The sequence below is a fragment of the Rhinoderma darwinii genome, chromosome 9, assembly GCF_050947455.1.
Source record: "Rhinoderma darwinii isolate aRhiDar2 chromosome 9, aRhiDar2.hap1, whole genome shotgun sequence".
NCBI classification, from domain to species: domain Eukaryota; kingdom Metazoa; phylum Chordata; class Amphibia; order Anura; family Rhinodermatidae; genus Rhinoderma; species Rhinoderma darwinii.
The window spans coordinates 54643357-54657653 of NC_134695.1; the positions used below are offsets into that span (position 1 = coordinate 54643357).

The 14297-nt window shown below is 40.8% G+C and overlaps 1 protein-coding gene across 1 annotated transcript in view; it reads left to right on the forward strand.

The window, feature by feature from the left end:
* BBOX1 (gamma-butyrobetaine hydroxylase 1) overlaps positions 1-14297 on the forward strand; it is a 65074-nt gene that overhangs the window by 32200 nt on the left and 18577 nt on the right. Inside the window, exon 5 of the mRNA XM_075837003.1 lies at positions 10341-10446. Coding sequence (XP_075693118.1) covers positions 10341-10446 — 106 coding nt within the window. The remainder of the gene's footprint in view (positions 1-10340; positions 10447-14297) is intronic.

The window sequence follows — 14297 nt, forward strand, 5'->3', positions numbered from 1 at the left end:
ACTCCATCTTCCACCACTCAGGATGGCAGGCTTAGGAGTGGGAGAGCCTATCGCAGCCTGGCCAGACAGAGCTAGCTCCCGCCCTCTGTCTATTTATACCTGCCTTTCCTGTTCCTCCTTTGCTTGTGATTCTTCTCGTGTAGTTTCCTGGCCCAGCTACAGCTTCTAACTATTTGATCCTGCTCCATACTGACCCTGGCTTACTGACTACTCTCCTGCTCTGCGTTTGGTACCTCGTTCTCTCCTGGTTTGACTCGGCTCGTTCACCACTCTTGTTGCTCACGGTGTTGCCGTGGGCAACTGCCCCTTTTCCCTTCGCTTTGTGTACCCTTGTCTGTTTGTCTCGTGCACTTACTGAGCGTAGGGACCGCCGCCCAGTTGTACCCCGTCGCCTAGGGCAGGTCGTTGCAAGTAGGCAGGGACAGAGTGGCGGGTAGATTAGGGCTCACTTGTCCGTTTCCCTACCCCCATCATTACATAATCACAAGCAAAGGAGGAACAGGAAAGGCAGGTATAAATAGACAGAGGACGGGTGCTAGCTCCGTCTGGCCAGGCTGCGATAGGCTCTCCCACTCCTAAGCCTGCCATCCTGAGTGGTGGAAGATGGAGTCAGTCTAAGAGACATAGACTCAGGTGCAGACTGATTACCTATGGGCGTATACACAGAAGTTGTGCCTGGCAGATCCTTTATAGCCATAGAGAACTTCCACCATTCTCCTATCCTGGGAACGGGTATATCAGAGGGTAGGATTTTGCTAATTTCTGACTAACTTTGATCTTTAAAAAAACATAAAATAGTTTCTTCCTGAAAAATGTGTAATATTCTAATAACTACAGAGTCTTATAAGATGAGATACCTATATGTGTGTGTTTTAGCACTCAGACCTTCTAAGAAGAGGCTCAGCGGTGCCCTGACAGCCGGAGAGGAAACATGTATGCTGCTGAGAATTGTGTAATAGGAGATCCATGTATCCCAGACTGATTCACCTCATATCTTAACAGAGGAAGAAGCTTGTTACAAGTTACATTAAGAAGAGCAGGATAGTATAGCATACACGGTCTACAAACTGGAAAAAATATGGGATAATTGGTACTGACATGGACAAATTTACTGTAATATTTCTATAATTTAAGCATCTTAATCCAATTTTCAAGTAAAGGGTATAGCAAGCCGGCTGTGTAACAGAGATGCCCAGCTGGCAAACAAAAAATATAAATACCTCAAGAATAAAGCAGTTAACTGTTCTTACAGCAAAGGACGAAAACCAATTCAGGCTCGGTTTATAACCTTCAGGTGACCTTTTGCATTTTATAAATTGACCTATAGGGGATATCGATGCCCCCCAATTTTTTTTAGATACCAATTAAAATTGGGCTTACAGGAGCTCGAGAGGAGCTCTACTTGCCATACACAGGTTTTAGCTACGCAATAAGTAGTAGTATGTATGCTTAAATGTTGTACCTTGAATTACAATAATTTTTAGATATCCATTTTATTAGACCTGTGAACTATAAAATAGCTCACTGTAAAAAAAAATTGGTTTTTGGAGGTCCAGAAATATGACATATGGCATACATTGGCCAAAGTCAGCCATTGACTCTCATTGTAAAAAAGTATATACTGCGGTATACTTATTTTCTGTGCCTCACGGCATACAATGGAAAATAAGGGGTGCCCACACATACCGGCCCAGAGTATGCCAAAAAGACACTCTTTTGACATATGCTGGGTGCATAGGGGGCTATGGGCATGTCGGAATATATGTCGGGGAATACTCGCAGTGTATACTTCGGACGTGCCTTAAAAACCAGATGTGAATGGAGTCTTATAGGTGCATAATATACTCCAAAATCTTAGGCCTCATGCACACGACCGTGTTTTTGCGTCCGCAATTCCACCGCAAATCCACGGGTTAATTGCGGACCCATTCATTTCTATGTGGCCATACCCACTATCCGTGTTTTCACGGCTCTCCGCATGTCCGCACATCCGTGCCGCAGAAACTCCGGACATGTCTTATTACGGTCCGCAAATGCGCTGCGGACATGCCAATAGAAGTCAATGGGCCCGTGGAAATTGCGGATGCACCTCCGTGTGTCATCCGCAGTTTGCGGATTTGCGGAAATGTTGCTAGGCGACGACCGGGAATGAGTTCTGTCGTCATCCTGTTTTACCTAGGCTTTTTTTTTTTCATCCGCATTTTGCGGATTACATACGGATGAACTGCGGATTACATACGGATGAACTGCGGATGACATTCCACGGAACACGGTCCTGGAATTTGCGGACCAGAAAAACACCACGGTCGTGTGCATGAGGCCTTAATCTTCCCCCTGTAAAGCCCCAATGCCATATGAGCTTGACTCTTGGGTAAAACTGCTATTTTTTAGTGTTTATAGAAATGCTGACTTAACCAGTCTCGTAAGTTATATCATTTTCATTAGAACATTATTTTTAATAGCACATAGAGAGCGGGTTAGACATGTGTAATTTAATCATGAGGTTCTCTTGCCAGGGCCGCTTGAAAACTCTCCGTACGTTTCACCGCTGTAACCAGAACAGCCAGAGAATCCCTGCCAAAGGGGGATTTTCTAATTCAGATAGTAAAAGTCTCAGCTAATGTTCATTCTTGTCCTTACCACCTCAATACAAAGGTTAACAATGTGTGCAGTGGACATAAGTCTAACTCTTTGTCTGTAAAAGTTTAAAAGGAACGCAAGTGGAGTAAAGGGGAGGGGGTGAGGGGGGAATCAGTTTTTTTGGCAGGAGTTCTACATTCTTTCCAGATTAGAACATAGCATCAACAAGGTTTCCTTCTCCGTAATAACTATAGACCACATATGAGTTGTGTTAGCGTCTTCTACTAGTACAGTTGATGAGCCCAATATGATGATAATCAAAGAAATACGGTCACAAGAAATGTTCATAGTTAAACTACGGGGAGATGACAGAGGTTGTTTGTTTCTCATTACGAGGAATTTTCGGACCACAAGAGTGATACTATACACAGAAGACCTCATATAAACAACTGTTGTGTAGACAGTGTGATCCAAAAAGTTTTACGGATATCCTAATCCCAAATGGTTTGATCGCCCTCTCAGAGTTTATTCAGTTTTGTTTACACAGTGGTGACATTCCCCAATATATAATATACTATATAGCAGAGAGGAGTAAGCTGTCTTCTGCTGTGTATAAATTCTTTATAAGTTACTCTTGTAGCTCATCCTCGTTTTTTCTTCACCCTTTTTCTCCCTCCAGAACATTCCTGTATCCAAGGAGTGTCGGGGTGAGATTTTCCATTCTGGTTCAGGGTCATTTTGATCCAGACGGGGAATTGTTGCATAATAGAATAACTTTAGTTGGAATAAAAAATTCCCATTCACCTTTTGGAAGAAGCATTTGCTTTGTGTGATTGTGCTGCAAACTTTATTGAATACTAATTTTACTAAAGCCTTAGGTTATGTCTACACGATTTATTAGGAGGCAGAAAAATTGAATGCAGATTTAGGGTATGATCACACGCAAACGCAAAATACGTCTGAAATTACGGAGCTGTTTTCAGGCGAAAACAGCTCCTGAATGTCAGACGTTTTTGCAAGTACTCGCATTATTTGCTGCGTCTTTTACGGACGTAATTGGAGCTGTTTTTCTTTGGAGTCAATGAAAAACAGCTCCAAAAACGTCCCAAGAAGTGTCCTGCACTCCTTTGACGCGGGCGTATTTTTACGCGGCGTCTTTTGACAGCGACGCGTAAAATTACACCTCGTCTGAACAGAACATCGTAAAACCCATTGCAAGCAATCGGCAGATGTTTGCAGATGTAATGGAGCCGTCTTTTCAGGCGCCTGAATTACATCTGAAAATAGGCCGTGTGCACATACCCTTAAAGGGAAATCTGCATCAAAAATCTGAGCATTACATGTGGAATTTTTACGTAGAGTTACCTACAGATCTGTACGCGGATTAACTCCAGTCAATAGGGCTAATCCATGTATGAGAATCTGCCGGCTTTACTACATGGAATCCACAAGAGTAAGTGACATGTTACGTGACGTTGATTTCAAATCTGCACCGGAAAATTCTGCGTCATTTGAACTGCCACGCAAATTTCTCATTGAAAACAATGGGAGGCAGTTTGTGAGCAGTTTTCATGTGGATTTCGGCACAGAATGTACGCTGGAATCAGAATGAAAAATACTCAGTGGGAACATATTTCTAGACCCCTTTCACATCGGATGGTCTCCTTTCCTGTACGGATTTCTGCTGGATCTCAGCACAAGTGAGGAGGTGAAACAGTCCTTAAAGGGGTTGTCCCAGAATTAATGAAAAATAATAAAGAAAATCAGACATATTATAGTACATGACAATCTCTAGCAAAGCTAGTACCAGCCCTGGATCTTAAATCGATCCAGAGATCTTTCCATTCATTGCCCTGCTAGATTTTCTTCAGGCTGGCAGCTCAGTGGGCGTGTCCCTTCTACTGCAGCCCCTCCCCCTCTCTGTCATAGCTTGTAAAGGCAGATCGTTCTGAGTGGTACTGAGCATGTGCGTCCTCCCTCAATCAGCTCAGTAAGAGGATGTGCACATTACAATGCAGATCAAACACCAGGGGGTGCCATTATAATTAAGTAAAGGGAATCTCTCACAACTGGAGCATTTTTGTAACATAAGATAAATTACAAAACTAATTAATTTTTAATGCTGAATTATATTTCTATAACATTTAAAAGACGGACAACCACTTTCAAGAAAACATAATGGAATTTATATATTCCTCTACCTTGTATCAATATGCTATCCTCCTTTTAATCAAAAAGGACATACAAATGGACAGATCTCCCAAACGTAAGGTCAAAGGGACCTAACTCCACTTAGAGACTGACACTAGTAAAAGCTACTTGCCCTTTGTCACATACCTGCATTATTTAATTTAATTTACCTCTTCTCCTTAATACCCTGCGATGGGATATATGCAGACTCTTCTACTGACCACAGGAACAGCATAACTTCTAGACTGGACTTGGGTACGGCTGGGGATATTGTGTAGCTAGCCTAAAAGGCATTAAAGGCAAAGGTATTTTATACTGTGCCACATAAAATGTGGGCACATAAAACAAAAATGTGTGTAATTTGGTTAATAAATCAAGGATTAAAACATAGGGTGGTTATTAATGTAACATACTAAGAATGGGTTAAAATTATCGGTGAGGTACCACTGGGGTCAGTATTGGGCCCTTCTCTTTTAAAAAGGTTTATTAGAGGAGTTTTTCCTGTTTAGAAAACCCATTTTTATACTGTATAGCCTAAAAGGGAATTCTGTGTTAATAGAAGGGATGGGTTTCAAATAGTGTCCCTCACTGTGGAAGACCTGTCCTGCATTACACAGACCACCTATAAGTTTGAATAGGCACTGTGTAATGCATAATTTACCTTCTGGTGGCGCTGCAGAGAAATCTAACAGTTACTGCCATGTGTCCTCATAGATCACAGCTGATCGCTGGGAGACACTGATTAGTTTTTTGTCAAAGAACCCTTCTGATAAGTAGGGATGGATTGTCCAAAGCGGAGAACCTTTTTACTGATCTTTTAGAGAGCTTAAAGAGTATTATTTCAATATTTGCAGATGACACTAGGCTCTATTAAATACAACACAGGAGAGAATTATTTAATATTTAGGGAAGCTGGAGGCTTGGCTAGAGAAGTGGCAAATTAAATTTACTGTAGATAAGTGTAACTAATTTTACAATTATGTATTAATTAGTAAAACACTAGGTTAAACTGCCACTGAAAGGGACTCTTGGTGGAGAGTAAACTTAAAGGGGTATTCCCAAATTAGGACATTTAAATGTCTGATAGTTGGGGGGTCCCAGCTAAGGGAGCCTTCCCTTTATCGAGAACGGGGTCACCTTTCAATGTGAGTTATGGAAAAAGCCAAGTAAACACTGCCCAGATATCTCCATAATCCACATGCGAGGTCCTCTCTCCATTAGTCCCCACCTGGAATGTGGTATGCGGCAGCCGCACCAGGCGAAATGGGGTTCGGGTGGAATTCATTTCCTGACTTTAGGACAGTCCAAAGTGCATCAAATTTATTATAAGGTGTACACATTTTCATAAATTTGGCACAATTCACTCGAATGATCTTTTTGTAAGACTGGCATAAAATACCAGTCTTAGTAACTGTGGGCCATAGAGTTTAATGAAAAAAGAATGGTGTCCTGCAGCCACCACTATGGGGAGCTAATACAGCTTTACACAGCTCTCATTGGGCTCAATAAGAAATTCATCTTCAGTAAGCTCCTTGACTCCCCCTAGTGGTGACTGTAGGAGGCTGGAATTTTATCATTTAATTCTATGGCTCTATGCAGAGGATTTGGAACGCTGTAACAAAAAAAAAGAGAGCTCCAACCTCCATAAATATATATTATGAATTAAACAGCACAGAATTTTGGAACTAAAACACTTTGTGTTTAGTTATTTAGCTTCATAAAAGTAGCAGTATTCATACCAAGTAGTTCTAAATCAACCAGGAATAAAATACTGGATTCAGAAGAGGTTTTTAAGACAGAATAGGGAATAGTAGTAAGATGTTCAAGGTCAGAGTCATGTTTAGAAGGTCAGCCTTGAGCAGTTTGGGTGAGCTGTCTTAGTTACTTGCAGTATAAACACGAAGGTGAGTTGTTTGAGTGTAAAAGTTGCACATTCCTGATATGTAGAAGTGGGAAAGTACAAGGTACGCCTTGTAAGACTGTGTTAGAGGGGAAGAGGTCAGAATTTATTCAACAAAGAATATGCAACTGGGAATTGAGGTGTTCTGGACGTTGTGCTACTGAGGAAAAACACCACACTGCTAAATTACATTCCCCAGCGGTCAGCAGTTTCTTATTAAACTATAGAGGTATATAGTAGCTTTGTGTGTAAAATCTTAACCTTAAATGTATAAATAAAGTTACAAAAGTATAGCTTTAACAGTAGATGACAACTTTTTGCTATACTTAATAGCTAAAATAGATTTTGGTGAGAAAATAAAATCACATTAAAATCGCAAAAATACTTTTGCCAAATTAAACTTTATACAAGTGTCCTGTGAATATCTAAGTTCTATGCTGAGTACAGGATTTGAGTAGAAAGCATTAACCGTGATATTTAATCTATGTTCTTTAGATCAGATTTCATTATTTCTACTCTAAATTTAACCTAATCGCTAAAGGCCCTTTTACACAGGCCAATGATCGGGAAGAATGAGCATTTCTATAAACACTCTTACCTGATCATTGCCCTGTGCAAACGGGTGATCGGCAAAAGTGATCGGCCGATGAACAAGGAAACACTTGCTCTTCAGCTGATCGCATCTTTTATGATGCTAGAAATATGGTCGCTTGTCGGCAGCACATCTCCCTCTGTAAACAGGGGAGGTGCTGACAACAACATGAAAAATTATATGGGGATGAACTATCGTATCGGATTATTTGTTTGTCCCTCTACTCCCCAAACAAGCACTGATCGATATGTTGTATTGTTGATCGGGCCGAACCATCTGCTGTGAAAGGCGAGTTATAGGAACAATGACCTTAATAGTTAACTCCCCATTCAATGGGATTCTGTCTATTTAAAAAGGCCCACTTGGTCGAAAGTAAAAACACGCCCACTTGGGCATTAAGAAACTCATTAGCATAAAGCTAAAAATCGCTAATAAAGTGGTTTAAAATAGATTGTTTTTCTAAATAAAAAGCATCACTGTCACCTACATTATAGCGCCCATCTCCTTATATAGGAGATAGGGCACTTATAATGTGGTGACAGAGCCTCTTTAAATATAGAAGACCAATTATTTAACGCTGCTCCGTTGTTACATTGTTAAAAGACTACATTATAATCCAGATTTACTATAAAAGATAAAGATAAGGGGCAATTTCAAATGTCCAAAGTGTCATTGAAAAAGAGTCAATTTAATCCACCCATACTGGTGATGTCCAAAACTTTAAAGATACTGTAGAGGGTTGTTTCTTATCTCAAACAGCTTAACCAAATTGGCATACCGCTAGATCCAGCCCTCTGACGCATAGGAAATACAAGTAGACTGTAAGGTTGAAACTTTGCTATTTTGGCTATATCTAAGACATTAAAGGGTAACTAAACTTTTATAAAACGTTTGACATATCATAGTGAAATGTCAGAAGTTTGGATTGGTGGGGGTTCAAGCACTAAGACCCCCGCCGTTTGTTAAAACGAAGCAGCAGGAGCGCTCGGAAAGACAAGCCGGCAGTGTGTGGGCTCATAGACTTTCTATTGAGTCTGTACACCATACACACGGCTTTCCGAGGAAAGCCGATCAGTAAAGAAGCGGCCCGATCGCTTCTGCTGCTTAGTTTTAGTGATCGGTGGAGGTCTCACTTCTCGGACACCCACTGATTAAAACATCTGACATGTCCCTATGACATGTCAAAAGTTATTTAAAGTTTAGTTACCCTTTAGTGTGTGCCAGAATTGTCCTTCTTTGCTCCTTTCTTTGTGTATCTACTTGCAAACAGGATGCCGTTTTTGTTATTTTATTCTGTGTCGGACTGGAGTACCTTGGGTCTACCAGAGAACTGAGGGATTATTCTGTAGTTACCATTGCACACCCAGGACATATAAGGTGTAACAGGATTTTTGTAAATAAACATTAGAAATAGACCAAAGCATCAAGTGATTGGCTGCAAAGTGAGATCCAAATGGAGTAGTCTTCTACTGGACCTTTGAATGGTGCCCTGTTGTATAAGATCTCCAATATTGTGTCAGAGCCTGGGCCCATTGGAGGTTTCTCTCATACTGGTGTGGACCGGTCTGACTTTATTAATGGGATCACCTTAAAAGCCATTTCAGTACAATCTCAGAAGGGGGTCTTAAAGAGAAGCTACTTATTTGTTAGTTTAGCTAACATCAATGCACAAAGCGAAAATTGTAAACACCTGCAAAATGTAGATTGAATCCCATAACATAATGGATTTCCTATTTCAGAGGCAACAATTTATCCCGTTAAGGCAGGGGAGTGTTTGGATGCAATTTCCGTTGTAACAGGAACAAAGTGATGCTGATAACCAGTTAGTAACATCAAAGTCAAAACTCACTCATTTCCTACTGAGACAAGATTACAGCGGTTGATATTTTATTGACTCTTTTGTACGCCTGAATCTGATGTAGAATAGTGTTTGAAGTGTCATCTGGAAGACATACAAGAAGATGTGTATCACTCTGCTTGTCTAGTATCAGAGACTAATGAGTAACACAAAGAGTACTTTACATTTAGACCATATTATTTTATTTTGTAAATGTTTTTTTTTTTAAACCATAGTTGTGGATATTCTTGGACTCAACATAGTTTTGAATAGTTTTCTTGAGCATGAATGTGAGACCTTTAAACTTCTTTAAATGTTTTCAAATAATCCAGAAGTTGTATTTTTCAACGGATACTTCACACAGTCCATTGAAACAACGGCTGTATGAATGGCCCCATTGAAATACATGCGTCCGTGTGACAGCCATTACACTAATGTATACTACGGTCATCTGAATTTGGCCTTAAAGTAAAGGGCCTTTTACATCGACCGACAATCGGCAGGTGCAGCGAACGGCAATCAACGAGACATCGTTGATCGGCGCTTGTGTGCTCCTGTGACACGGAGCTATGGATGGGGACAAGCGGTCGTTACTTCAGTCGCTCGTCCCCATACATTATCATGTCAGCAGCGCGTCTCCCTGTTTACTCAGGGAGACACGCTGCCAACAACGATAATATTTCTCTTTTCTAAAACGATATGATCAGAAGATGATAGAGCGTTTGCTCGTTCATCTGCTGATCGCTGCCCTGTTTACACAGGGCAATTATCGGCAACGAGCGTTATACAAATGTTAGTCTGCACGATAATCGCCCAGTGTAAAAGGGCCTTTTACACCGGTCGATAAGCGGCCGGTGCAGCCGAGTGCCGATCAATGAGACATCGTTGATTGGCGCTAATCTGCTCCGGTGACACGGAGCTATGGATGGGGACGAGCGGTCGTTACTCGGATCGCTAGTCCCCATCCATTACTATCATGTCGGCAGCGCGTCTCCCTGTTTACAGACGCGCTGGGAGACGCACTGCCAACAACGATAATATTTCTCCTTTTTTTTTTAAAACGATACGATCAGAAGATGATCGAATGTTTGCTCGTTCATCTGCTGATCGCGGCCTTGTTACACAGGGCAATTATCGGCAACGCGCGTTATATGAATGCTCGTCTACACGATAATCGGCCAGTGTAAAACCCCCTTAAGTCTCATCTATAATGTCTTATCTATTTCTGCTATCTGTTTCAGGTACACCTGGCAAGTTCAAGATAAGACTGATGCAAATAATGTTGCCTACACATCTGGAAAACTAAGTCTTCATACTGACTACCCTGCTCTTCAATATCCTCCAGGGGTAAGTAGTCTAATATTTCAGGTATGATGTAATGAAGTGTCCGTGGTAGAGTGGCGTACCGTGTACAGCTAAATAAAATAAGGGTAAAAATAGTAAATAAAAAAAGTAGAACATGGAGTATGCTTAACCCCTTAATGACAAGCCTATTTTAGACGTTAATGACCAAGCCATTTTTTACGTTTTTCCATCGTCTCATTCAAAGAGCTATACACTTTTTATTTTTGCATCGACATAGCTGTATAAGGTCTTGTTTTTTGCAGGACAAGTTGTAATTTTTAATAGCGCCATTTTGGGGTACATAGAATTTATTGATTAACTTTTATTAACTTTTTTTGGGGGGGAATAGAAAAAAAAACCAGCGATTTCGCCACACTTTTTTGCGTCCTAAATTTACGCCATTTACCGTGTGGTATAAATAACACAATAACTTCATTCAGCGTGTTGTTGTAATTGCAACGATACCAAATTTGCATAGTTTTTGTATGTTTTACTACTTTTACACAGTGAAAACACTTTTTTTTCAAAACTATTTGTTTTTGTGTCTCCATATTTGAAGAGCCGTAACGTTTTTATTTTTTTGCCGATGCAATTGTAGGAGGGCTTTTTTTTTGCGGGACGACTTGTAGTTTTTATCGGTACCATTTTGGAGTAGATGCGACTTTTTGATCACTTTTTATCAAATTTTTTTTAAGGCTGGATTCAAAGAAAAGAGCAATTTTTGCAGGTTTTTTTATTTTATTTTTTACAGCGTTCACCGTGCGGGTTAAATGATGTAATAAGTTTATAGTTGGGGTCGTTACGAACGCGGCGATACCAAATATGTGTAACTTTTTTTACTTTATTTTGTTTGTTAATAATAAAGCAATTTGTAAGGGGGAAAAAGTGGGTTTTTCATTTTTTTTTCACTTTTTTTTTTTTTACTTTTTATTAAACTTTTTTTTTTTACTTTTTTACTAGTCCCACTATCTTATCGCCGGGTGTCAGTTGGATGAGAGGGAGCTCCCTCCCTCTCTCTAAAACCACTCAGATGCGGTGCACGCTATTCATCACCGCATCTGAGGGGTTAAACGGGTGAGATCGATACTAATATCGATCTCACCTGGTTGAGCAGGGACGCCCCCAGCCCTCCGCTGCCTCTGGTAGCTGAGAGCAGGGAGATTTGACAGCTCCCTGCTCTGTTTACTTATTCCGATGCAGCGCCGTGAAAAGTCTATGGCATCGGAATAAGGCCCGTTAGTGACTGACGTAGAAACACTATGGGCCGGTCTCTAACGGGTTAAAGAAGCACTCCAGGCGCATCTGATACACTGGGGGCAGATTTACTATTCAAATGCACAAGAAGTCTGGTTCAAATTGAGTCACATTTATTAATTTTTTGTGACACACCTGACAAGGGGGTGTGGCTTATAGGGAAATGGGGAGTGGTTTATGAGAAATGTGTGAGGCTTAAATGTGCTATGTGCCAAAATCATGCTAATAAACTGTAGAGAGATCCCAATTTACATCAGTCCCTGTCTTAGTGGAGCTCGATCTATATTTCCTATCATTATGTTTTTTACTGAGTGTGTGATGAAACCGGAGGACACTCACACAAACCCTGAGAGAACATACAAACTTCATGCAGTACTAACCACTGAAAAGATGTCAAGTTCAGCATTTAATGTTTGCAAACCTCAGCTAGTCTATGGGAAGGCAAGAACACCTTTAAAAAAACAAAGAAAATCACACAGCATTGGCACATGGACACGAATCGTAATATGGTTGTATGCACGAATGCAAAACATCCATTTGGATCCTCTACTGAGAAGATTAGATTCCTAGACCACCACATTATATTGTTTTATTAATGTCAGTAAATCAGAATATTAGGCCTCAGTGAAACTAGCCTTGTTGCCGATGGCAACCAATCCGAACTGGGCTTTCATTTCTTAAATTGTTGTGTAAAAATGAAAGCTGTACTGTGATTGGTTGCTATGAACAACTAGGTCAGTTTTCCTGTTAGGCAGTTTTGATAAATAAAGTCATTTGTGTTTCTGTCCAGATTTATCAATCAATTAAAAACATGAATCATTTTCGCTTTCAGTGCCTTTTATTTATTCACCTCCAATAATAGTTCCATATTTTATTCTTAAATGGCATTATCTAGGCAATGGAAGCTGGCAGTCCTCAGGTGTAACTTTATGGCCTTGTTCACATAGTGCAGATTTTGCTGGTATTTTTCAAGCCAAAACCGGAAACGGAACCTAAACAAAATAAATATGTATAGGAAGGCCTTGTAGGTCTGCTCTCCTTGATCCAATTCTGGTTTTGGCTTAGAAAAAATCTGCCGCAAATCTGCACTGTGTAAGCAAGACCTAAAGGAAGCAATCACTCCAGAGCCCTAGTGCCTGATTGGCCAAAAGCGTTTCTGCTACATAAGAAGACTCCAGTATTCTAAATGGTGCATGGTAGGTGTAAGGGGTGTGGAGATAAAGCTCAGTAGCCGTATGTGTAGTTGACAGCCACAGACACAGGGTAACTTCAATGGCTTAGTTTATTTAAAGGGGTTTTCCCATCAGGGACATTTATGACATATCCACAAGATATGCCATAAATGTCAGATAGATGCAGGTCCCACCTCTGGGACCCGCACCTATCTCTAGAACGGGGCCCCCTAAACCCCGTTCTAGCTCTTTGTGTTCCCGCTGATGCTTGTGATTTCCAACTCGCATGCTACGCTGTTTCCGTAACTGGCATTCACTACTATGGGAGTTACGAAAACAGCGTAGCTCAGCGAGTTACGCTGTTTTCTACTTACATGGTCAGAAATCACAAGCGTCAGCGGGAACACAGAGAGGTAGAATGGGGTTTAAGGGACGGGTGCAGGTCCCAGAGGTGGGACTTGCATCTATCTGACATTTATGGCATATCTTGCGCATAGGCCATAAATGTCCCTGATGGAAAAACTCATTTAATGAACAAGGTTATTTTCACACATAGTTTTTTCAGGCGTATTTTTCAGCTTAAACGCCTTGAAATACGCCTGGTAAAACAATAGCAAAATGGCTACAAACAGCTTCCCACTGAATTCAATATGAACACTATTGTGTTCACATGATGGGTATTTTTACGCTGGTCAATTCAAAAAACACCTTTTTGAGGCATTTTTGGAGCGAAGTTTTAATTGACACACTAAGAAACGTCTCTGAAGAAGCTTCAAAGGAAGAAAACTTCATTTTCGGCTTCAAAAACCTCCTTGAAAACAGCTCCATAATTTGAAGCCACTTCTTTTTGTATGTGTGAACATACCCTCAGACACCATGCTCTGTCTGCTTTTCTTAATTAAAGGCAGGTAGAAAACCCTCAATGGAGTATGGGAGCGACCTTCCCACCCAAGTTCTTCAGTCACTCCTAAATCCTGAACCCAAATTCCAGTTAAAGAAACCACTTAGGCTCCATGCACACGACCGTATTTTCATCTATCAGTAAATACTGTCCAAAAATACGGATCCATAGGCATCCGTAATTCATCCATATTTACAGAAGGATGTCCATATTGCATCCGTATTTGATCCATAGCTGCGAATGATGTCATCAACATTTTGCCTAGCAACGGTTCCGTAAATACGGACGGTTTACAATTGCACATCCTTAGCTGTGCATATTTACGGAAGCTCCCATAGACTTCTATGGGAGAGTCCGTGCCGTAATTACAGACAAGAATAGGACAGGTTCCATCATTTTTTCAGCATGGACACCCATTAGTAAAAATACTGAAAGGTGTCCGTGGACACATGCATGCACACGACCGTAGATTTAGTCCGTAATTACGGCCTGAAATTACCGACCCATTAATTTCTATGTCCGTGCCG